This window comes from Drosophila albomicans, chromosome 2L, assembly GCF_009650485.2.
Source record: "Drosophila albomicans strain 15112-1751.03 chromosome 2L, ASM965048v2, whole genome shotgun sequence".
Taxonomy (NCBI): domain Eukaryota; kingdom Metazoa; phylum Arthropoda; class Insecta; order Diptera; family Drosophilidae; genus Drosophila; species Drosophila albomicans.
Genome location: NC_047628.2, coordinates 27557065 through 27584338, shown reverse-complemented (window position 1 = coordinate 27584338; position 27274 = coordinate 27557065). Strand labels below are relative to the sequence as shown.

The 27274-nt window shown below is 34.6% G+C and overlaps 1 protein-coding gene across 1 annotated transcript in view; it reads right to left on the bottom strand.

Annotated features, from left to right (window-relative positions):
* The window catches only part of LOC117564904 (protein nubbin), a 55650-nt gene extending 29829 nt beyond the window's left edge, over window positions 1-25821 (bottom strand). Inside the window, exons 1-2 of the mRNA XM_052002674.1 lie at window positions 25275-25821; window positions 14900-15966 (exon numbers count right to left, since the gene is read on the bottom strand). Of these exons, the coding sequence (XP_051858634.1) occupies window positions 14900-15878 (979 nt within the window). The 5' untranslated portion in view covers window positions 15879-15966; window positions 25275-25821. The remainder of the gene's footprint in view (window positions 1-14899; window positions 15967-25274) is intronic.
* Window positions 25822-27274: the final 1453 nt, after the last annotated feature.

Genomic DNA, 27274 nt, shown 5'->3' with positions numbered 1-27274 from the left:
TCCCTTTGATAGAATTTGACATTAAATTTGAAGTAATTCCTTCTAAATTTCTCTTTTTGACATATGACAAACATTTCAAGCTGAAATTCGATAGCTTTCAGCACTTCCTACAATCAAACTTTAATAATATACAACTTTGGAAATTTTCGTGTGTAATTTGCGAGTTTCAGCAATTGTTTCTCGTTAATGTAATTGTTATTTATATTTACTATTTTTTCGTGTGGCTCATATTATAATTACCACACAAAACATTGCGATGCAATAAAAACACAAAAAATAGTTCGATATTAGTAATTAGACGCATTGAAATAGCAGTTAACGAAGCTCTTGGCTGATGAAAATGGTTGCAAGGAGCAGTAACAACAACGTGAAACAGCAACAACAACAACAAGAGCTGCAGCAAACACGAAATGTACGCAAATAAGCCAAAGGCAAAGCAAAAGTTGTAATTTTTCAATTGAATGCACAGCTCATGCTGTTTGTTGTTTTTGCACGCATATTTGCAGTCAGGGTTACAACAACAACAACAACTACACAAATAATATAAAAGATATTTACAACAACAACAGCAACAACGAGAGGTAGGAACTTACAGGCGACGGGGGTAATTAGCATGCAGTGCGATTAACATATAATTAATTGTAGAAAAATGCCAGCAAAATGTAAAAATTATATTACACACTGTGCGCTCCAACTGCAAATTGCTACAGCAACAACAACAACAGCAACAGCAAATAGCAACAGCAGCAGCAGCAACAACACAAAAATATTTATCAGCATTGGCATCGCATCGCATGCAAAATACATTCTCTGGGTAGCAATAATTTATAATTTGCATAACCGAAAATTTAGTACACTATAAAAAGCAGTCAGTATAAAACTTTAGTATAAAACTTATGAATTGTATTAAATATTTTAAAAGGAATTGTTGAATTTTTTTAAATTAGATCACATCTTGTATTGCCTGTGAACATTTGAACTTATTTTTTATACATTATGACTATTATTTTCAAATGTTTTAAATCGAATGTAGATATCAAAATGACAGTTACTTAATTTTAATATTACCATCAATTTGCTTTAGAGTTCAATTTATGGTAATTATTTAGTATTTACGTTAGCATCATAACTTTTACTTAGTTTCTTAAATTTTATTGAACAATTTTGAAAGTAATTTTTATGATTTTTGAATCAAAGTTTGAGCAGAGTTCAGAGTCATCGGATTTACTATTAAAATTATCCATCTTTTTCAGAAATTCTATAACTTACTTTTTTGTAATATGTTTTATATTTCAATGATTGTTGGATATGTTTTTTTTGTATGTTTTATATTTCGAAGATTGTTGGACATGTTTATGAAATGTTTTGTATGAATTACTAGTTTAATCAGTTAGATTTTTTACTTTTATGATGTACAAGAAGCATGAACTATGTTCTACTCAAGGCATTTTATAGCTTAGTTAATCAAAGTTAGCCTAATCCACTTTTAAAAATTCCTTTGAAATTGTTCATATAATTTACTTTTTAAACATATTTTTGAAATTTTTAGGTATTATAGAAAATTTGATATTTCTAATCATCACCATTTAAAAGTTATTATTGAAAATCTTTTTACCGAAAATGAAAACTGTTTATTTCAGTATGTTCCATATAATGAAAAAGTATATATTTTTAATTTTTAATACAATAATTAAATCAAAAATATATAAAAATCATTTTTGCTGCGCAAAGAGCGCGCAAAATGAATGTGACCCAGTTGTTAGAGTAAGGAAAACATCAAACAGGTGCAGTGTGCACTAATTAGTTGCACAACAGACCGAAAAAACAACAAAAGATACGCAAATATTTTGTGCCGCTGACGTCGCATCGCTTTGGATCGCATTGGATCGCAACGTATCGCGTTGCTGCGTTTCATAACTGCAACACGCTGCATGCGGCTGTAATTGAGACTGCTGCTGACGTCGCAGTCGCAGTCGCAGTCGCAGTACGCAGCATTACAATTTGTCTCGAAAGTTCAATTAACGCATTTTCCTAGCAAAAATAACTTGTAATGCTGAGCCGCCGGCGTCGTCGGCGTCGACCACTTAGGCGCTCAAACAGGCCAGAACGTCTGCGAAAATAAAACGAAAGACTCAGGCAACGAACTTGCGGCGTAAGACACCAATCGATATGGGAGTGGAAGGGGGGGGGGGGGGAATTGGCAATTGCAATTGCAATCGGCATCGCTGTGCATAAGTAATGCTTAGCAATGTTGCATATGCAAATTTCGCTATAAATCAGCAGAGAGAAATCCACAAGTTTGCTGCCTCCCGCTGCGCCATCGAAATGAAGTTCTCAACAGTTGGTCGCTCAATTAGCCTCGGCTAGAATGTGCTGCATGCTGAATGCTTGGCTCAGCGGCAAGTTTGTCATTGCCAGGGTTGCAACAACACGTTGCAGCAGTTGGAGGTGGCAATTTATGTGGCAGCTAGGCGCACATTACGTCTGTCGTGTAATTAGCAAATGCTTAATTATAGTGCACATATCGCCTCCTTTTTTTTCTTCTCTTGCTGCTCCTTTTTGGCTTCTCTTTGCTCTTTTGGCTTAACTAATTGCACTCGGTGCAAAGACGGCAACTTGCAACCAACCAACTTGGCCAACTCAATGACTGAATGTGTGAGTGAGTGAGTGAGTGAATGTGCTTGCCACAGTCTGACACAATTGCCTGTCAATTGTAATTAGTTGTGCTTTTTGAGCATTGCCCACAGTGGAAAGGGGTTTAGCTCTCTGCTCTCTGTTCTTAGACTGTTTTTACAGCAAAGGGCTGGTTAATAGTATCTTTACGTTCTTTTTTATTAGCTAGGAATTAAGTTACAGTTAGTGCTCTATATGACAAATTCATTTCTGACGTTGAGAGCCAACTGAGGGTGAAAAGATTAAATAATTTGAATTGGAAAAGAATAAAAATGTTGAATTGAAAAATTATTTATTCTTTAAAAATAAAAATGAAAAGATTCAACAATTTGAATTAGAAAAAATATCAATTTTAATATTGAAAGTTATTTATTCTTTAAAAAATGACTTATTGAATCATTGCATTGAAAAATCAAGATGAAAATATTCAATAATTTGAATCGGAAAAGAATATTCATTTTAAATTGGAATATTATTTATTTTTTAATAAATTAACATAAAAATATTCAATGCATTTCATTTGTAGGTTTGAATTTGACAATTATTTATTCATTAAAAAATTACTTAATTATTTATTGCATTTAAAAATTGAGATGAAACCATTAAAAAAATCGAATTCGAAAATTATGTATTCTTTGAAAATTATTTATTTATTGAACTGCATAATTATGAATTCTCTAAACTTATTTATTTATTTTATTGCGATATTATGTTTTCATTAATAGTTTTTTATTTATTGCATTGCAAAAATATTTATACGGTAAATTTGAAGATTTGTTATTCTCTTAGTCTTCAACAGCCACCTAGCGTTGGGTAGTGTTAACTCAGAAGTAAGATTTTAAGGGCTGTTTTTTCGCTAGCAGATCAATCTGCAATGATCTTTTTTGCCTTTCCAATTAGAAAATGTTAGGATGTAAAAGAGGAGCAAAATATGTAGGGGTAAAACGAAAATTGTACGTATATATGTAGGTCTAGTTTTCTATTTTGTCGTAGTAAGTTATAACATAATAGATAATAAGTACTAAGCCAGAGGTAACATAAGTATGATATTTTCTACTTGGAGGATAAGTTCTGAAAACAAAAACATAACTAAAACTTTGTTCTGGGAATACGATATTTTATATTTAAAGTCTATATTGTCGTCAACCTGATCTGTTTTTCTTAGAGTATGAACATAGTCAATCGTATAATAATAAGGTAGTCTTCTAAATATAATTATTGAAAGGCATACATATTTGTAGACAAAACTAATGAAGAAAACAAATAGTGGTTGTATAGCGCGAAATACATTTAAAAATCAAATAGAATGTAAATGATAATGCAATAGTATAAATAGTATTAAATCTCAGTAAAAATTATTGCGGAAAGAAACGTTTCAATAATTTCATTAGATATAAATCTAACAGTTAACTCTTTCAATAGGCTGCTTTTTTTACAACAAGTTCAGCCTCATTCATTAATTTTATTAGATGTAAAACCAACAGTTATTTTTTTTTAATAGGCTGCAGTTTTTACTACAAATTTTATATTGTTGTTTAATGTGGGAGTTGTGTTAAAAGTAAATATTAAAATTTTCCGCTCAGTCTAGTCAAATATATCAATTCAATGCGATAAGTAGCAACTCTTTTGAGAGTTGGCAAAGCAAAAAGAGTTGCCTAACAAGACGGCAGCAGCTTAATGGTTAAAATTGTCTGGCCATTTGTCTGCAATGCCATTCAGGTGCAAAAATCAGTTAATAACTCTTTATGCCGCAGACAACAAACAACAACAAGAGCAACAACAACATGCAGACACTCATGATTCATCAGGCAGAGCAACAAGAGAAACACGAGAGCGCCATGCGATCTCGTGACAGAAATTGCCGGCAGCAACAACAACGGCAACAGCAGCGACATCTAGCGGCGGCGGCGTGAACAACAACGACGACGACGTCTTGAATGGAGTGTTAAATAACAATTACAACTTTATGAAGTTATTTGCGTTTATTGTTGTCGTAGTTGTTGTTGTGTTTATTGCATTGAATAAAACTGAAGTGCAGAAGGAGTTGAGATAGAGACAGAGAGGGGAAAGGGGAAACCTTCGATTGAAGAGCATCTTTTGGCTAATTAGTGCAAAGCAGAAGAGCAAAGATCGCAGCCAGGCACAAAAAGGGTTTTGCAAAACTAATTTCAGATATGCATCTGTTGTTGTTGCTGTTGTTGCTGGCCACAACACGCCCTCCATTGAGAGGCAGAGGTCGCAGCAGCCACAACAACAGCAACAGCAACAACAGCAAGCCACGTTAATACGCGTCCAGGCTTCTGTTAGGCAGATCGAGTTGAGTTTGAGTCTCGACTCTGAATTAAAACCAATCACAGCAACATGCAAAAGAATCTGCAACAGCAACATGCTGTTGTTGTTGGTGCTACACCGATTTTTCTTTGGCAGCAGCAGCGTAAAAGTTATATACAAAAGTAATATTCGTCATAATCATAATGATAGGCTTTCAAAGCGTAAAGCAACGGCAGCCAAAGTCGAAGTCGAAGCTGAAGTCGAAGCAGCCGCCATGCCAGTTGATTATGATGATGACTCGCGATCGCGCTCGTCCTCTCTCTCTCTGTACTCTCGTGTACACTCGCTTCTCTCTCTTCCCCCCTATTCTCCATCCATTCTTGCTTCGTCCAGCAAAAGCAAAGCAATTCAAAGTCGTCAGTCTCAGCGTACGACGTCCGCACGATCCATGCAAATTAAATGAAACGTACGAACGAAACGACGAAGCAAAAAACAGTTCCCATGACTCGCGAGACTCGACTCGAGCTGCGCCTCCTCAAGGAAGGAGGCATGCAACACACAGGTCCACCTCTGTTTTTAGTTGCGCCTCATTTTCCCATTCATGCATTCAATTCGCTCTTGTTGTTGTTGTTGCTGTTGCCCGCGTTCAAGTGTCATAAATCCTTTGGCTTAATAATATGCACCTTGCCACATGACTCTGTGGCTCTTGCTCAGCATTTTGTGTTGCATATGGCCACTCTCCACATGCTGTGTGCCACATCTTTGACTCTGCCACATCGTCAATTATATGCTGTCGCTCTTGTTGCAGTTGCTGTTGTTGGTGGCGTTTATGTGGGCCAATTGTGGCACAAATTTATTTACACGTTGTTTAGTTTTGGCCACAAAACTGCGGCTAATAAAACACAAATTGGACACGTCAAATACACAGTTAGACAACCAGTTGCCAACGACTACCGCCTGCTTGCAACATGTGGCAGACTTACGAGTCACAACATCACATAGACAAAGTAGCATTTTCACTTTGTTTATTTGCATAAGTTGTAGATTTTTTAAAGAATTTTTTGATAGTGAACTTTGCTAAACCTTTTACACATATAAAAAAGGAATGAAAGAATTCAAACTTTAGAATTCTCTTTTAAAAACTACTGTTACTAAAATACTTTGTGAATACATATTCTTAAGAACACTTCGAATTTAATGACCCACAACTTATCATAGAGAAGCACCATAGAACATAATTTTATCCAGTTTGCTTGTATGAACTTTATATTATTTTTAAAGAATGCTTTCAATGCTTCATTTTTTCATTCAAAAGTTAAGGTAAATCAACTGAAACAGTTTCTTCTAAATACTTTGCAATTCGCTTTTCAAAATTAACTATTTTGTGACGATTTTATTAAAAGAATAATATTGTATTTTAAACTTGAAAAAGTCATGAAGTTAAGCAAACTTTTTCTTCTACTTAAATACAATTTGTTTATGTTTGCACTTTCTTTAGTCTTAGAAACCATTACGTTTGATTTGATTATCATTTGTATAATCATTGTTTATTCTTTCTACACAATATTCTACTTTAGTTATTTTTAGCTGGTTTAAATGCACTTCGAACACCATTCGACTGAAGTTGAGTACTTACTTGAAATTAATTCCTTAATATAATTAATTTTTAATTTCATTAGATTCTGTTCTTACTTGAAAAGTTATGTTCCATGAAAACTTTTTCTTCTTTGGGCAACTTTTTCTTCTGCTTAAATACAATTTGTATTTATATTTGCCCTTTGTTTTGTTTAAGAAATCCATAAGGATTGATTTAATGATCACCTCTATAACATAATCATTGTTTATTCTTTCTACACAATAGTATACTTTAGTTATTTTTAGCATCATTCAACTGAAGTTGTTTACTTGAAATTAATTCGTTAAAATACTTAATTTTTAATTTCATTAGATTCTATTCTATGTGCCTTTGCAGCAATTTAAAAGGCAGTTATTGCCTTTTCTTTTATGCAATTGTCGAAAAAAGTCTGACGTGCGGTGGTCATAAATAAATGTTAATTAATGCAGTTGCGAGTACGAGTAAAGCGCAGATCTAAGCAGATTTATGCATTTAACATGGTCTTTAGGGTAGGAATAAAGTTCAGTTTCGGGCCACGTAAGTCCGCCCATTTGCTAATGAAATGGTGCAGCTGATGATGCGATGCGATATTAAATGCATTTGTGCAATGTTGAGGTTGCTGCTGTCGATGTTGTTGTTGCTGCTGTTGTTGCTGTTGCTGATGGCAATGGCAATGGCAACGCATCGTCACGTTTGGGCAGTTAAATCTGGCAGTGGTTGTTGCTGGGCAATGGTCATTGGTCATGTAGTCGCCATGCCGCATGAAGCATGCCGTATGCCGCATGTTGCAGGTTGCAGTCTCGAGTGTTTACCATAAAAAATGGTAAATCTGTGCTACGTTTTGTTTATACGAATTAAGGATTTGCCACAAAAGCCATGGCGCTTATGACTTGTGGTGGTCTCCCTCTCTCTCACCCTCTCTCTCTCTATTTCGGTCTCTCTCTCTTCTCGCAATCATTTCCAGGTAACTGCAAACATAACTCATACGCGGCATGGGACGCCTTGAATGTGTTATGTGCCTCAATTTAATATTTTTGTGAGCTTCGCAGACGAGTCGAACCAATTAGCAATAATAAAGTTGAGACGTGATATTTCATTTTAAGAAAATTTGCCTACGTCTCATAAAAATCCAACACAGAGCACAAAGCACCAAAAGGTCGTCGGCAGTTTCCACAGAAAAGGCAGCTGCTGCGAAATTATATGCATAAATAATAATTTGAAAGAGAAACGTTCTGCAGAGACAACGCGAAATAAGAACTATAAATTTGTTGCGCCTCTCTCTACGTGAGCAAGGATGCCCAGGATATGTTTTATTATATATTTTTCTGTTTTTTCGGAGACCTCAACCCTATCATTAGCATTTCCGCTTTTTATTATTATGCCATGTATGTGTGTATACAATGCTGCGCCAGATGATCATACTTAATCATAATTTAAGCCACAGCGAAAGAGGGCATTCAAATTGCCCATGTTGTTGCTTGTCATATGTTGTGTATGAAAATTGCAGCGCCATTATCCAAAAACTTGAGCTTTTTCGGGGTTGCTTTCAACAAAGCGGATATGTTGTCTGAAAATTTGCTGAAATTATCAGCATGTATACGCAAAAATTAATTGACTTTTGCGGGAACGAAGCCGAAAGTCAAGTCAAGATAGGTTTCGCGTAGGCAAATTAGCTGAAGCTGAGCTGGTTTCCTGGGAACACAATTAACTCCAAAAGGCGTTAGAGTTAAAGTTAGAAGAAGGCAGCAGCAACTGTTTTACAGTTAGCTCGCAAATTGAGTTTCTTCTCATCAAGGATATTTCTGGAGTCCCTCTCGAAAACACAAAAACAATTTGCCTCTTACCTACAGCAAAAGATTAATGGGAGCGTTTCGATTTAGTGTTTGGTCCAGGGCAAAAATTCAGTGGCGATTGCTTGGACAGTTCTTGGTATTAATTTCGAATTCATAATACACAAGAACATTTCATTTCGGGAGCCGCTTGTGTGTCGGCAAAAGTCTTGTGATGAAAGAAGGGCTCGAAATATATTCCTGACAGCATTTAGCTGCGCCCGATTGACCTTCAGCATTTTGTAGACGGCGCCCCCAAGAAGCTAAAGCTATAGAGAATCGCCTCTCTCTCCTTCTCTTTCCGCACAGCTTGACCACGTTTAGGTTCCCCTTCTTCCTTTGTGCTCTCAACTTGACTCAACTCAACTCTTTCTCGCTTTGCGGTTATAAAATTGTGCCAACATTTTTATTACTTTTCAACACATTGCCAAAAGACTTTTGCCAAGTGTTGGGCGCCAGGTTTATTGACTTTATAGCCTGCTGCGTGGCTAATTTTAAAGCCAAATGATTGATCAGTGAGTGCAGGTGATAAGCGGGGTCTTTTTTTTATATTCTAGCTTCTAATTGGATGTTTATAGTTAGCTTAAAAAGCATAATCATCAACTGGCCATAAAGCGCTGCAGTCATTAGACTAGCAACTATTACCAGCTCAGTTCAAGTTGCAAATTGCCTCGTTGCAAGAAGTTCACAGAGCAGCCATTAAGCAGGCACTGAGGCAGAGGAGAACTCAACTACTTAAGTTGAGGCTGAGCTTGAAGCCTGACAACTGTCAGAATTTAATGGCGGCTTCAATTTTTATAACCAAAGCACGACTACCGACCGTCAAGTTGCAGCATTCATCAAGTGCAGCTCAGAACAAAACAGAACAGACAAGTTCAAGCCAAGATTACGGACAGCCAATCTGAAGACAACGAAAGCAAATGCAAAACGAGGCAGCAGCAAAATGCAGATTTCAGCGGCACGATATGGCAAAAGAGAGACCGAACCTGAAAGAGAGAGAGAGCTAGAGAGTGTTGTATGTGTGCAGCATGCAACATGAGTTCCCACAGTCGCCTCTGCGGTTGCGGTTGCTCTTTGGCAACGCCTTCGAAAACTGATGACGTTGTAAGGCAGCCGCTGATGATGCCACAGCCACAGCCACAGCTTCACTCCTGACTACAGCTCATATGCATGCCAGCATTTTGCTCATAACCATCAGCATCAGTTTTTTTGCCCCTCGACTCCTTTCTTAGTTGCGTCTGCGTTGCGTCTCGCTTATCTGGCAAAATTTGATCAACGTTTTCGCAATTCGGGAGCTCCGCCCCGAAGGTATTTCCATAAATATTCCTTCCTCTCTGTGGCCCAAACGTTTTGCCTTTGCTTTTTACTTTTATTAGTTGCTTTTGCTGTTTGCTGTTGTTATGCTACAAATAAATTAAAATTATGCATGCTTAGGCACAGGGCCTGGGAACTTCTCGTTTTTTTCTGCCTCATGGGAAACTTGCTTTGCTTTTTTTTTTGGCAAATAATTTGCAAACGGGTTTTTTTTATATTTTTATGTGTGGGAGTTTCAGTTAACTGGCCATAAAGTTAAGTACTGTCTAACTACCAAGCGGAGTCAAGGGACAATTAATATTTATAGTATTTGCTCACGTTTATTGCTTGGGTTTGTTTGTTTGTTTTTAATGTTAATATTTGAAAATAACAAGTAAAAAAATCGAGTGTGATGTGAGAGTAAAAGCAAAAGCGGTATTATTAAAATATACCAAATTATGGTAATATACCTCAAAAATTGTGAAATATACCGAAATTAATATACCACATAAATACAAAAATATATTTTAAAGGCAATATTTGGTATAATGATATAGTAGTACATTCAAAATATTCAATGTTCTTAAAATATACCAAATGATTATACCGCAAAAAGTCAAAAATATACCAACAGCTATATTTGGTATATTGGTATGTAACTACATTCAAAGTATTCTTTATTCCAGAGATATACTTCCGCGTAAATACTAAAATATACCAAACGATATGCAGTGCGGTATTATTCTATAAATTTACAGTATTAAAATACCACAAAAATAATGAAATATGTCCAAAGCTATATGATGCAGTAGAATTCTTAAAATATACCAAATTATGGTAATATACCTCAAAATTGTGAAATATACCGAAATTAATATACCACATAAATACTAAAATATATTTTAAATGCAATATTTGGTATAATGATATAGTAGTACATTCAAAATATTCAATATTCTTAAAATATATCAAATGAATATACCGCAAAAATACTAAAATATACCAACGGCTATATTCCAAAAGGCTGTACTGTGCAGTATTATTCTTTAAATTTACCGTATTAATATTCGACAAAAATACTAGGCTATAAAGTGTAGTAGTATTCTTAAAATATACCAGATTAATGAACCTCAAAATTACTTAACTGTATTTAATTTTATAAGCTATATTTTATATATTTAAAATATACCATACAGTACAAAATATACCATATTGAAGAATTGAAATTATGAAAACATTTACTTAATGCAATTCGAACTAAAATAATTATTTGTATTTAGTATTTTTAAATAGTTTAATATTTTATCATATAAAGCATTTACTTGAGGATCGCTTTGTAGAATTAGTTTTATTTTGTAGCAGCATTTAAATTGCATTCTTTTATTGCTGTAACTGACTATAAAGCTCGAACTAAACGTTCTCTTTAGGTAGCTTAACTTGTGCTACTTTTTATGGCTTTACATCTTGCCATTTAGAATAGCTATTCAACAATATCCGTTACACATCACGCAACTGAGAATCGGTTTCAGGTAGCTAAAGAAACCTATCAGTCAGAGCTCAAAGCTTCAGCTTCAGCTTCAACTCTGATGATGCCAAATTGCTACTGCACTCTCCGGAGACGTGGGGGCTCATCTTCATTTATCATTTTTAATAATAATCAAATCATAAAAGCGACGAAGCAAAAGGCGTCAGCCTCATGTCTGACAGCCAGAGCAAGACAATCAGACAATAGGTTTGAGAATCCGTGACTCCTCAGACTGCAATCAGCGGCAAGCGAGGCACAAAAGAGTGAGAGACCAAGGGGAGAGGAGTAAAGGGGTATTCCAAATCATTTCTGGGTTCGAAGAGTGCGCCAGAGTTATTAAAAAAGAATTTGCATAAGCAACGAAAGAGACAGAGACAGAGAGAGGGAGAGAAAGAGAGCACGACACGAGTTCTTGGCTCAAACGTCAAGGATTAAGCAATAAATAATACAGTCAGGGAATGGGAGAGGGAAACGGGGGGAGAGAAGTAATATTCTATGAAATTATATTCAAATTAGTTTGAAGTTTGCCGTCAGTGTGAGGCCTATACAAATGGCATAATTATGGTATAGAGCCAAGGCACAAAGCAGCACTCGAGCACTTGAAATTATGCTAAATGCCAATGGAAGAGGTGTGTGTAACACAACTGAAGCTGTGGCTGCTGCTGTTGTTGCCACACAATGTTGCCTGGGTGCAGTGGCAGCCACAGAGGCGCTCATCAATTATCCACGTGCTTACAGCGCTAGCAATTTGTTAGATGTCTACGTTAGAGAGCCGATCTATGGAGCAAGGGGAGCGCGAAGTAGGGAAGGGATCAACTTTTGACACCTTTTGCATGTGCCTCACAGAGGCTGGGCCGAAGCCAACACCTTTTGACGTGATTATAACAGTTTTACGGTTAGTTATTAATGATTCGCCTTTTCAATTCGGGTAGTTACAAAGCGGTTTCTTTAGCTCTCCAACTCCAGCTGCATAATTAGCAAAAGGCCTTCAATACAATTCATATCTCTTTTATCTGTTTCAATTTTGTAATTAACAAACGGCTGATTTATACGGAGAAAGTACAAAAAATTGCGAGCAAATATTTTAATATTGCAAATTTATTACGTTGGATTGAAAAGTAGATTGTAAAATTTGATTCAAAATGTTTTCGATCTTAAAACAGAAACCTTGAAATAAGATTTTTAGGTTAAAGAAATCTTCAATCTAGATTTTTATGCTAAATTGGCATTTTAAGATTAAACATATTATATTTTTATAATCAAAATTTGCTTCAAAAATGTTTTTAATTTTACATTGATCTATCTATCTATATTTAAGATTTCGATCTTAAAAATAACACAAAAAGTTTTGTTATTGTTTCTTAAATAGTTGAAATTCCATTCCTTAAAAATTCGAATCTTATTTCTGGTGTTGTTGCTGTTAGCTCAGTAAGCAGAGATGCTTACCTTCTTCTTAGTTCAATTTTGAAATTTTTACATTCAAGATTGAGCACTTTAGATTTTTTTTAGAATTTTAATCTTGGTTTAAAAATAAACGTTCTTGATTCAAGATTTTATTCTTGATCTTAGCACTTTTTTCATTCTGTGTAGAAAATATTTAAAAAGGAAATATGGAAAAGAATATTTTTTTTATATTTTAAGGTCTAATTTCTTCAAAAATTCTTATTAAAATGTTTTCTTTTTGGCCACTAAGTCTCTATGAAAAATCCCGACAATCTTGGCTTCGTTTTGCATACTAAATAATGCTATTAACATTCTGCGCTTTATTAAGAAATTATTTTATTCGAAGCTGCCTCAAGAACTTTTCGTGCCAGCAGCAACGAGTTTTCATTTGATTTCGTGAATAAGAGCTGAATAAATTTTAATTGATTGAATGCTCATAAAATGACACGAATTGCAAATGCGTGGCCTTAAGGCTAACGAATAAATCTACATAATAACGCGATGCGATGCGATCCGATTGTTATCGCTCTATATATAGAGAGAAGCAACAAAAAATATATATAAGACAACGAGCAAAAGTATAACATGCGATATTTATTTAAATGATATCATTTCCTGAGCTGGTTTCCGAAACACCACGCGGCATGTTGTGCTATGTAAATTTCAGTCTTAATATTTTTGTGTGTCTGTGTGTCTATCTGTGTGTGTGTGTGTGTGTGTGTCCGTCAACAATCAAGTCATTTATCAGACCAACAAATATTCAAAACGTGGCCATAGAATGCTCACATTATGCATGACGGTTTCATGCCATGTCAGGTCAGGCCTCCGATAGCCCGAAAACCAACAAATATTGCGTGCAGACATAAGTAATAATTTTGTGAGTAGAGGGAGTGAAAAGTGTAAGAAGAAGAAGCAGTAAATCGGAGGAAACAGAAGTCGAGCAGACGATTGGTTGATGAGCGAGCGTTGGCGGCCACAGAAATCATGAATGATAATAATGATGTTCCAGACGGAAGTGCAGCAACTTGACTGAGGCAACAACAACAGCAGCAACAGCAACATCGTATCTGCTGATGAGGCTAATGATAAGTATGAAAATGAGTTCAACTCGCAGATGACACGACACAGTCCAAATCAGTTCAAGACAGTTTGAGAGGTTAAGGGGCGCGAGAAGAGTAAAAGCATTATAGTAGTAGCAGTAGCTGGTAGTTTTATTTATGAATGAACCGCATAATAAATCAAAGAGACACACACACACTCGCACTTTGTCCGGGGGCAGCTCAAAACAGGAGCGTGACCAGACAGGAAATGGAAATGAGCTTGCAATATTCCAAAAATAAAATAAAAGCCAAGGTTGTATCCGCAAGTTTTGAGGTTTTAATAAAGAGAATTGTAAATAAAAGAAAGATATAAAAGAAAAGGTAAATAAAAGAGCATGAAAATAGGGCAAAACTAAAAATAATAAGCGAAGGAGGAAGAAATTAGAATGAGGCAAAGTAACAAAGGTATTAAGCTAGAAAATAGATTTATATTAAATGTTAAATTTGTAACAGAAAATGTTAAATAAAGCAAACCAAGAATAATAAACGTAATGTGGATGGGACAAAATAATAAAGATATCAAGGTGGAAAATAGATTTAAAGTAAATGTTTAATTAGAACCAGGAATATTTAAGCAAAAATTAAGAAATTTATAAATAATTTACATTTTAAAAAAGCAAAAAGGAGAATAATATAAAGGAGATGTGAAATAAGAGAGAAAAAGGTTAATTCATAATTGGGAAAAAGAAATATAATAATAATATTACCGGAAAGTTTATTATAACCCGTTTATAATAAAGTGCTAGATAGAAAAATAAGCCTAATTGTAATGTTTGATGTTTTCAAGATAGTTTTCAGAAGTAAGGATAAAATTTCCTAATGAAATAATCTAAGATAAAAACAAAAACAGGTTTCAATCAATGCTTTTTCTAAAAGAATGTACAAAACATCAAACAATATTAGGAAATGTAAAACAATTAGTGGATAATGTATCACTAAGTAGAAAATATTAAAAAGGAAGAGAATATTGAATTTATATTTTCAGTTCTGATGAAATAATATTAGAAAATATTGAAAATCAGTTGAAAAAAGCAACTTATACTTTCATTCACATAAATCACTTATGATTTTAATCATTTTATACAAACTTGTTAATCACCCCTCTTAAAAATCAAAATATGAACAAGTAAAAAAGAAACTTCAAACTTACCGCCAGCACTTTGCATGTTGTTGTCATCATCATTGGCATCGCTTGTGGCTGGCGCCGGCGATGTTGCTGCTGACATTGCTGCTCTCGCAGTTGTTGTTGTTGGCGATGTTGCTGCTGCTGCTGCAGTTGTTGCTGTTGCGGTTGCTGTCGCCTGGGGCGCAGCATCATTTTGTTGTAATGCGACTAATGAGGCGGCAAAATTGACGTGTTGCTGCGGCGTGAAACTGAACACAGATGCATCATCCTCAGCGCTTTCGCGTGTTGCTGTCGTCGTTTTCGCTGTTGCTGTTGTAATTGTTGTTGGCGATGGGGATGGCGATGGGACGGGCGATTGAGTTGTTGGCTCGCTTTTAATTGTTGCCAATGTGGATGTTGCTGGCGGTTGGCAACGTTGTTGCTGCTGTTGCTGCCAATACTCGGCGGTGATCAAATGTTGCAGACTGTGTGTAGGCAAATGTTGGCCAAACAAATTGCTCAGATGTTGCAGTGGCGAACTGTTGGCCACATGTTGCTGCAACAGCTGTTGCTGCAAAAGCAATTGCTGCTGCTGTTGCAGTTGATGTTGCTGCTGTTGTTGTTGTTGCTGTTGCTGCAGCTGCTGTTGTTGCTGCTGAAGTTGCTGCTGCTGTTGTTGATGCAGATGATGATGATGATGGTGATGATGATGATAGAGCAGTGTGGCTGCTGCAGCGTTGTCTGTGGCATCGCTATTGATTTTATATTTGCTTGTTGTTGTTGGCGTTGACATTGTTAGTGCTTCCGCTTTGACCAGCTGCTGTCGACGACGATGGCTGCTGCTGCCGCTGCTGCTGCTGTTGCTGCCGCTGCTACTGTTGCTGCTGCTGCTGCTGTTGCTTTGATTTGTGTTGCAAGCGTTTTTGTATTCAAGTAACATGCCGTTGATGCTGGCCCTAGCCCTGGCAACCTGCTGTCGATGCTGTTGCTGTTGCTGATAGTAGTTTGCTAGCAACAATGGCATAATCAATGTTTACAGCTAAACGTGACAGCAGCAGCATACAGCACAAACACAAACACACACACACATAGATAGCAACCACAGCAGCTACCTGAAAATTCCAAAAATATGTCGATTAATTAGCATTAATTTATAGTTCAACAACAATAATTATAAATGCAAAGTCCTCAAAGTCACCTTTCCATGACCTCTAATCATATTTGCAGCTTTGCTAAACATTTAAGAACTGACTGATCGACTATTAAATACTCTATAGTTTGACATAATTTTCATATAACTATTTTAAACGTTATTCTAATACTGTTTTATTTATTTTAAGCACTCTCTGAACTACTTCCCTAAATTACAGGGTATTTAAATACCGAAAAACTGCAATTTATGCACACTCATCACAATGTTTTGATGGACATGTGAAGCTGAGACTGAAGCTGGCCATTGGGCAAGAGCTTCAGTTAATCATCTCAGTCGACTTTTTGTCATTTTAATTAGTTCAATTTCAAAGCATGTGTCTTTCCGCCTTTAAGTCGCACACACATATTTTATATTTTCACCTGGACAATGACAACAAACGGTAACAACACCAACAGCAACAACGACAACCACAACAACAACAACGACAACGACATCGGCATGACTTGTCAGTAAATTATAATCAGAAAATGCCTAATCATTGCTACTTTTGTTTAGCTTATCGGAGCAATTGAAGGGGTGGCGGTGGCGGTGGCAGTGCTGTGGTGGGTTGTGGGGAATTTTTTTTTTTTTTTTTGGGACTGTCGAGAAACTATTTAAAAGGTAGCTGTGAAGCAAGGCAATTGAACTGAATATTCATAATCGTTAGACTACCTAAAAAGAAAAGCAATAACAACTACACGAATAGCATACAGATTCTTTTTAAAATACACTGACAGAAATTAAAGGTGAAATATTTTATATTAATATCAGAGTTGTAGCGATGAAGAAAAACTGAAAACTCTGTAACATAAGAATAGCTAATATGTTCATTGTATTACTTTTACTATAAATATAGGTAAAAACTTAAAAAAAATATGTTAATAGAAATATCCCTATAAATTTGGGAAACAACTTTAAACAAAAAAGTAATAAAAGAACTTGCAAAATATCATTTCTCTAAATAAACATTTTAAGTACTCCACTAAATTATTAGAAGAACTTTTAAAAGATGTTTACTTCAAATACTCTTCAAACAAAATCATAAATCTTCTAAAAAATACTTTAAAAAAATACATCAAAACCTAAAACAAATAACTCTTCAAATACTCTTTTAAATTCAAGTTATTAATGTTTAGTTCCAAATTTAATATTTATGACTACAGGATACACTTTTTCTTGTTTTTAAAAGCTTTTCCTACAGAAAATTCTTTTTCAAGAATTTTTAATTATAATGTCGAAAATTCTGTCATTAAATGTCATTTGTAAAATAAATTTACAAAAAAGAGTTCATATTTAAATTAAGTAATTTAAAGCAAATTAAGTACGAAAAGTAAAACATAATAATAGAACTTTATGAAGGTGACTTCTGAATAAGATTTACATATTTTCCCTTGCCAAAGTTACCTCGAAATTTCTCTGAGTGTACCAATTGATATGGCAACTACATCTACAAACGACGCGTCGTCTTCGTCGCATTAAATTCCTCGGCTCGACACTAGCCACAAAGTCGGCACATACTCGTAGAGGAGCATTATAATTACAAGTCATCTACCTGATGTTTTTGACCATTTAAGCTACAAAACACGAACAAAAAGCCGGCATACAGTAGCCAAGACAGCACACGAGAAGAAGCGAGAGAGCGAGAGTGAGAAAGATAGAGAGAGGGCTAGAGAAGAGGAATGGGGAGACGTCAGCCGCCAGACGGTAATCATATAAAAATAAATAATAATCACACAATAAATACACAACACAGCCAGAGAATGGCCTAGAAGAGATAGCAACAAATTTCCATTCTTGTATCGACATTAGGCCGCATAATTGTTAATACCATTTAAATGTGCGTAAAACGCAGCTCCAAGTCATGTTCTATTATTGCTTCTCCCAGTTTCAATACAAAAAGCGAGGCGGCAGGAAGGAAGAGAGAAGTACCTAGAGATCATAGTAGTTCTCTCTGTTAGCGGAAATGTTGTGAAATGACAAGGCCCATTTCTCTTTTTTTGAGATGGAACAATTTATTTTGTTTCTTTTGCTACTCCCATATGTATCTCCAACTTAACTAGTTTAACTTTTGTAAGCGCCTTATGAGACTTGGAAATTTCATTCAATGCTAGCTAAAAAATAAAATGGGAACGAACTGTTGACCATTTACAGTTTTAAGCAGCGGAAATATTTGGACAAATAATTAATGAACCCCAAAAATTTCGAAAATATAGTCTGACTATGATTCAGCTCTTTGCATGCTTATGAATGAATACTTCGAATAAATCTCTAATTATAATGATGAAATTCTATCAACAGATTTCACATAGAAAAATCTTTCTACAAATTTAGATTATTTTTCATGAAGTGTGTCAACTTGAATTGTTATATGACTGCAACTTCTATTAATTTTAAATAAATTATTATCATTTTTTCCAAAATAATTTAAACAACAGTATTCATTTAGTAAACCTAAGAACAAAATGCTAAAAATGTTGTCAAGAAATTCCTTATAGGAAATTAACACACAAAATTGGGAATCTTTTTCATAAAGAATGTCAAGTTGAATTGTTACATTTAAAATATGTAAATATTGTAATTTCAATCACTTAAGAGTATTAATTTCATAAGAATGAAGATAAGTTCTTTGGCCAAAAACTATAATTATAATTGCGAATACTCAGACAACAAATTCCTTATACAAAAGTCACCCAAAAAATTGAGAATCTTTTACAAAAACTATGTCAAGTTGAATTGTTGCAAATTGCATATTTATGGCGACAACTTTAACACATTTTAAATATACAATTATTGTATTTTTCGAACGCGTTTAGCTAGAGTATCAATTTCATAAGCCTAAATATAACATTGTGTATAATTTGGCAAAGCCAATTACCAAATACCAATAGCAATTACCAATTACTAATGATAATGTACAATACGAACAGGCCTTGTTAGCTATTGACTACTGTATGACTTGCATTTGCCTTGACGTTTTACCATAAATTTATAGCGCAAATTGTATAACACACTCGATCCAAAGTGTCCATAGTTATATGTAAATATTGATAAGATGCATGGTCAGGTGTTGCGATCGTGTGTGTGTGTGTTCGTGTGAGTGAGTGAGGAGCATGTTGATTTGAGTAGCGTGACGAAGACCTTCTAGGCACGAACACAAAACGAGGGTTCAGTATGTCGTATAGTATGTAGTATTTTTGGTCAGGGTGATACATTTAGTTAGGGCTTATTATCTTAATACAAATGACAATAAATAGAAATAGTACTTGGTGGTGTTTGCTTTCGATATTTTTAGCATGCAGCTTTTGAATGCTAATTGAAGTTTAGTTAAAAGTCCACGTACTGCGCATAAATATTAAATATTAATTATCTTTAATGCAAAACCAAACAACAGCACTTTTTTTTGCGCGCCTGCCTAGCGCCCAATCGATATATGTCAAATTGTTAAAACAAACTCGAAACTGTTCTATGAAAATCTCCTACTCCCATCCGCCATGAATAATGGGACAGCGCCCCCATTTGGCGCCCCATTCGTAAAGTGCCATTCGTAAAGTGGGATTCCTTGCGGCTTATGGAGGACTTAACGTGCGGAGCCACATTATAATTGACTCGCCCCGAAACGCAATGAGGCATTAAACAATTTTTGACTTAGCAACTAAGACAAATTAACCCATTTACAGTTCTTCAGCATTAGAAAATAATGCAAAACAAATTACTGATTGCCATTTGCACATTAGCATTTGAAAACGGCAAAACGAAAGATCCCCAAAATGTCAATAAATTGTACATAAATTATTACGGATTGTTTCGAGCAGAAAATAAGAAATAAATTAGTAAATGAAGTATAAGAAATCTTTAATATATGTCATATTTAGTATATGTCACTATTTAGTATATTTGATAGTCTGCATATTATTATTGGTTTGGTATATATCAAATTTAGTATATAAATATGTGTAGCACATTCAGTATTTAATATATTTGGTATATAATTGCAGTATTTAGTATATTTGGTAGTTGGTATATTATTAATAATTTAGTATATGCCATCCTTAGTATTTTATATGTGGTATATTCAGTATTTAGTATATTTGGTTGATGGTATATTACAATTGGCTCAGTATGTCAATTTTAGTATATTTGTAAGTGTTATATTCAGTATTTAGTATTTCAGTATTTATTTATATTTATTTGGTTTGGTATATTATTATTTGTTAAGTGAATTTCATCTTTAGTGTATGTATGGGAATTTAAAATGTATTTAGTATATTATTTTTAGTTTAGTGTATGTATATAAAGTATATTTACAATTTAGTATATTTTGTATTAAGTATATTATTATTGGTTTGGTATTTATCAAATTAAGTATGTATGTGTAGTATTTAATATATTTGGTTTAGCATATGCCATCTGCAATATATCTACTTATAGTGTATTCAGCATTTAGTATATGTAGTTGTTGGTATATTATTATTGGTTTAGTATATTCCAACTTTAGTATATGTTTATATGTTTTATTCAGTATTTAGTATATTTAGTAGTTGGTATATAGTTATTAATTAAGTATATACCGACTTTAGTATATGTGTATAGTATATTTAGTATTTAGTATATTTGGTAATTGATATATTATGTTTGGTTAAGTATACGTCAACTTTAGTACGTGTTTATATCGTAGTAGTATTCACTATTTGGTAGATTTGGAGGTCAGTATATTATTATTGGTTTGGTATAACATATGTTATATTCACTACATTACATTATATTGTATCTTTAGTATTTAGTATATTTAGTATATATTTTATTGCCAAAGTTGTTTTCATAAGATATCTAGTCTATCTTGAAGTGCAATTTAACATGTTTGCTTATTAAATTTTTATCGCCAGTCGATCCCTTTCTTCCGCTAACTGAACAATCTATTTCCTGTGTTAGTCGGGGCTTTCCCTATTTATTTAGAATTCGTATTTTCACGTGACACCTGCAGCTGTAAAGTCATAGACATGGACATGGACATTAACATCATCATCAGCTCAAAACACCACGTTTGACTCATTTCCATGCGCCGATATCTCTAACCACGTTCCGGCGTCATGATAACAGACCCACTTAAATAGTGTTGCTACTATACTATCGTCTGGTCAGAGATTTGACTGCAATTGGCTAATGAATGGTACTCATTGTTTTCCTGTTTGTGTTGCAAGCAAACGTGTGACAGTTTTCTAATTATTATTACTATATATTTATTGTAGTCATTTTCGCAGAAAAAACACTTTGGGCCATAAACGACGATAATCGCATGGCACCGACAACCTATCAAAACAAACCACTAGCAAGTATCATGAATGAGCGACTAAAACGGGAATCTATTGAAACCAATTTGGTTTAAGGCACAATAATTGTTGGCAAATTGCTCATTTGTTGCGAAAGAAATGGGAGAAATGAGCTAAGCAATGATGTCATTTGGTATTATTGGAAATGAATGAGTTAAAGGTGGCAAAAGATTTAGAATTATGTCAATAATTTATTTAAAGATAGAGCTGGGAAAATAAATTATGAAGTTTATCTAGAAATAGATAATAACTTCATAGAGAAGACAACTGATGAAGTTATTATCGACATCTTTTGTACCATGGTCAACATTGTGTAATCATCATCATATGCGACCAACTTTCGTGGCACTAACCTGGCCCAAAACAATCGCAATGTGTGTGTGTAAACGTGCACGAGCACCAGCCCCCAACACACTACAATCAGAAAACTAATCGACACAATCGAACGAAAAAGAATTGTACTTTGATCGGGCCAACATCAGCATCAGCCCATTTGTGTGTTTTGTTTACCCAGCGTAGAGGTTAAAAAATTCTACGAAATTCATTGAAGTGGAGTGCACAATAAATGAAATCAGGTGAATTTAATAAATTCTAATCACAAGCACAATTGCCCCTTTGCCCCTCTGCTATATTTGTTAATTTCGCAAATTATATTTTGCTTAAGCATTATCTTATGCTTCTCCTGCCGATTGTTGAGTGCTCCAAATGATTATTATGTGAGTAGAGTGCTTACATTCGTCTCGAGATATTCACGGTATCTTTTAACGAGGTGCGTTTGAAAAATTTGCTTATCTTGAACCAGAAATCCATGAGGACCTCCGGTTTTATGTGGTTTTTGCGTTTCTGCGTGTTTAAACACGTGTAGCTTATCATTCAACATGTGGCCAATGCTGTCGATTGAATGACGACATGTCGCTGACAAATCCACGCAAGTGAATTATGTGAATCATATTCAAATTACCTACCGCAAAAAGTAAACCTTGATAAGATTTCAAATATTACGATTCGCGAACGTCTAAAGTTTAAACATGAAATCATTGCCCAAGTTGACATTACTCAGTTTATTTCAATAAATGATTTAATTATGCATGGGAAATTTTATATACATACATATATGACAGATAAGATACTACTTGAGCGACTAACAAGTGTGGTTTTCCAGAAAATTAAGCCACTTAACATTGAAAGTTCATAGCTGGAAAATAAAATGATCTAATAGGAATTTGTTATAGGCTCGGTAAAATCTAGCAGACAATTTTAAATTGGGAATATACTACATATTATACTATATACTATAAATTGTAGGATAAGAGTTCACAGTTGGAAAATAAAACGATCTAGTAGAAGTTCGCAATATAGTCAGTAAAATCTAGCAAACAATCTTAAAGTAAGAATATACTATATTTCATACTATATACTACACATTGTATAATATACCATATATTATAATGAACTCTAATCAAACTATTTTAAATAACTTATAACTACTTAACTACTATTGATAGAACCACTTAAGGACACACAACCTCAAATTAGGAATATACAACATATTCTACTATATACTACATATTGTATAATATACCATATATTATACTAAAGATTTAATCAAACTATTTTAAATAACTTAAATCTACTTAACTACTATTGATAGAACCACTTAAAGACCCACAACCTCAAATTAGGAATATATTACATATTCTACTATATACTGCTTTTGTCTAATACACCATATATTATACTGGACTTTGACAAGTTGTTCAGCAAAGATTTAATCAAACTATTTTAAATAGCTGATAAGTTGGAATAGCTGTATACTTAAAGATAAAGTTGTCTACTTCATTAAAATGTAAAATAGTAAAATGATATTGCAATATGTTTCCCTCTTGAAGTATTTTAATTTATAGAGTATTTCTCCAGCGACGTGTCAGCCAATTGATTAGTTTGTTTTTCAAGTGTCAATTGATTTTTAGGTGTTATGAAAGTCAGTGAATGATATGCAAAACGTTTGTTAACGCATACGAGTTGTGCATGTTATTCTTTTGGGCTCTAATTGTGATTGTTGTTGTTAAGGTTGTTATTATAGCGGGTCTTAGAGGTAGAGAGCAGCATTATCTGCTGCCTTCGGCTTCGTCCTCGCCGCGCTTAGGTGTCGTTGTTATCAGTGCATGACAAACAAATTGAACTCATTTCTTTAAACAGCTTCGACGACGCAATTGTCAGCTAACAGCAACAGCTATAGCTAGAGATACAGCTATGTTATAGCTACAAATACATACATAAATATTCCAATAAGTCTCAACGTGTCGCTGTCTTTGGTTGTCCTCGTCGTCATCGTTGTCGTCTCTGGCTAATCAGTTCATGTACATGCAGATACCGAATATGGTAAATGGAAAGCATGCAGGCAAGATAAAGAGACGGCACCGTAGAAGCATAGCTGCAACAGCAACAGCAACGTGTGGCATACATATAAAGCACGGGGTACCATTTTTATCTAATTAGGCTAAGCAGCAGGCAGAGCACGACAAATATTTATTATTGTACAAACACAACATACAGTAAAATAATCAATCACTTGATCGTTACAGCAAATGGCCTGTCCCCGGCGTGTATCTGTGAATGTATCTGTATCTGTTGGCTGTATCTATATGGTGCACATATAGCCAGATAACGGCATTTGAATAAGGTAAGGAAATGCAGTTCACTACCAACTTGTCGCTACAAGACACACACACACTTACACATAGAAACACTCGTTGCAACTAAAGATACTTGTCAGCTCGTTGCGTATCTGTAACTTTGACGAGGCGCACAAGTGTTATGCTAATAAAACAAATCGAAGTCGAACTTATCAGCAAAAGATATACATACAAATACAGATATATATATGCTATATTTACATTATCGCAGTCGAAGACGACGACGACGACAATATTTAAAGTGTAAATCGATCGATCGTCGTTTCTTTTTTTTTGCTTACACATTTTTATATGTATTTTGTTTATTGTATTTATTTCAATTTCAATATTATTTATCACCCGTACGGTGCTGGGCACTGCACTGCATGATTGGTTGGTGCCACATTGCGAAAGCCACTTCAACATTTTCGTTTCGAGTAGTGTAAACTTTGCTGCAGGTTCTGAACGTACTTTCGGCACACTATTTACACTAGACTTATACGCATACTATTTACATTCTGACGTCTTCTTTTCCCCCTTGATTTTATTGGCGATTTTTGATGACGCAAAACGAAATGCCAATTGCCTGACATCTGTGCTTTAAGTTTATGAATTTGATACTATGTTAGTTTCGCTCGTTTGTCGCATTGTTTATGATAAGCATTTTGGCACACATAGAACTCACTATTATTATCGCTTCGAATGGAAACTCTATGGAAAATTAATCTTTGTAATACATACTTGAGGTAATTATGAAAATTTCCCTCAAATTTGCAGTCACCAAATACTATAAACAATTCATAAATTAATCAGCTTTATTGCATATTAGTTACTAACCAAATTGAGGCATGAATAATGTTATTTTTTTGTGAAGGTATTAATGACGATTAATATTTGGAAGCATAAAGTCAACTTTTAGAGTTACTTTGCTGATATATTTTTATATTATTGCCTTGTGGAATTTGAGATAATCTTACTTATTAAGAGTTGTAGAAGATTTGCAGATTTGTTATCAATTTTTTAATCATTACTTTTATAGATTTGAAAACTAAACTTAATTTTGTTTTATTCTCAACAACTTTGCTTTAAACTTATTGTATATATATTGTAAGATTACTTTGAAGTTCAAATACATATTAGTAAAGACAACCAAGTAATTTTTTCTACTGAGAGAAACTTCATAGCAATTTACCTCTTTAAAATTAAATAATATATTATCAAATTACCTTTACAAAAACTTTAATTCCTTCACTAGTAAATGTTTTGTAGTAGTTTATAACAATCCACACTTATTCAACAACTTTTGGGCACTTTTTCATAATTGTTTGGCATTTATATTTGATGTTGTGTCGTTGATCAAGTTGATCAGTTAGATAAATATACAATTCGTAACGCGAGCACAAGCACGTAAACAGTTTCTGATAGAACTTTATGAGCGATCGAGATACTTTAACCGATATTCGCGAAATTTGTCGAAATGCCGTCGTCAAAACGTTGCAGAGTTAAAAACACAGCGCAGCGCAAAACTCAAAACTAAAACTGAACTGAAACACTTTAAAGCAACCGGCTGTGTTTAGGCGTAAGTTAAAGTCCGAAACCGAATCGGTTAGTTGTATATATATTTGTTTTAGATGCACAGCGAATAGAGTTGCGAGTTGTGCGAAAAATATATAAAGCAAACGTAACGCGCGCGCGCACTTGAGTTACAACCACTGAAACTCAACTGAACGGAGTATCTTAAAGATGCGCAGATCAAAAGCGCAGCACGATCGCCTGGCTAACTGGCTGACTTTGCTGACTGCTGACTGCTATGTTGTCTGCCCCAGGCTGGTTGCCCTGGCCAAAACCCAAACAGCAGCGAAACGGGCGCAGCGCAACAAGTTTTTTTTTTTGCGCTACAAAAGCAAATAAACAAACGGCGGCAACTGCAGCGGGCGACACTACAACAACAACAACATCAGCAACAATATCTATATCTGTATCTGTATCTACACACAGACAGCGCAATGCGTTGGAGCATGCAACACGCGAGCTGAGCAATTGCAACCTGTCCCACAGCAAGAGAGAATGATAACAAACACACACATCAACTATTCGCTCTCGCTCTTCAGTCTCTCTCTCTTTGCCAATTTTCTGCCGCTCTCTCACACACACACACCGTTGCGAATACTCGATCGCGATCGCTCTCTTAGGTTCCACAAAAGCTGCACAAGTGTGCGAAGCTCTCGTCGTTGGCGTGCGACAGAGACAGCTAACGTTGTACGCCCTCGCTGCTCGCCCTCCCGCTTGCGCTGATTTACGTTCCACCAACTGCATGAGCAAGCACTCTCACACACACGCACACACTCGCATTATTCAAATCAGCCAGACGCTTGTCTCGCTCGCACTCTCTACACTTTGCTTTTGCTGTTTCGCTTTATTTAAATTTATGATTATCGCCGTCGAATGTGTGTGTGTTTTTTAATCCAATTGGAGGTGGAGCAGCCGCTTAGCATGCTGCGGTGCTCTTCTAGCATATGCGCTGCTCATGCTAGATACTTTATCTACGCCTGCACATAAGCCCCAACTGTCCCGGCTGTAGATATTTGTCGTTTATCCAATTGGATTTGTGTTAACTGTAAACTGGTTTACCTCACCTATCATTGGCAAGGCAATATTCTAATAAGCATACTTATTTATTGCCATTCGTTGAGCCAGGGATTTCACTTAATTAATAATCAATTAAATCTATTTAACTCATTTGCTTTAATTGCTTATGCTAATGGAATTTAATACAAACTTAAACTTACTTAAATATTCAAGCTTCGATTTCTCAAATATTTTTTTAACAATTTTATTTTTTATTGAATGACATATGATGTTCAAACATTTTAAATGTTATAAATTTAAAATTATAATTTCTAATTCTTTCATTTAATCCCATATAAATAAAAGAAGAAATTTGGTTATTTTTAATAGTACTAGTAATGAAATTTATTGCTAGATTGGAGTTTTGTTTGGAAAATTAATAATATTTAATTTCTTAAATTGTTTTTAATTGCATTTAATAGCATATAAAGTATTTTTTATGTACAGTATGTTCGTTAGGAATTTTGTTTTATATTGATTCTTATACTCGATTTTGTATTCTCATATTTATTTAATTTATTTATTTAATTCCTCAAACACAGATTTCTTTCTTATTCATTTTCAATGCATTCCAAGAATTGATTAAAAATATATATAA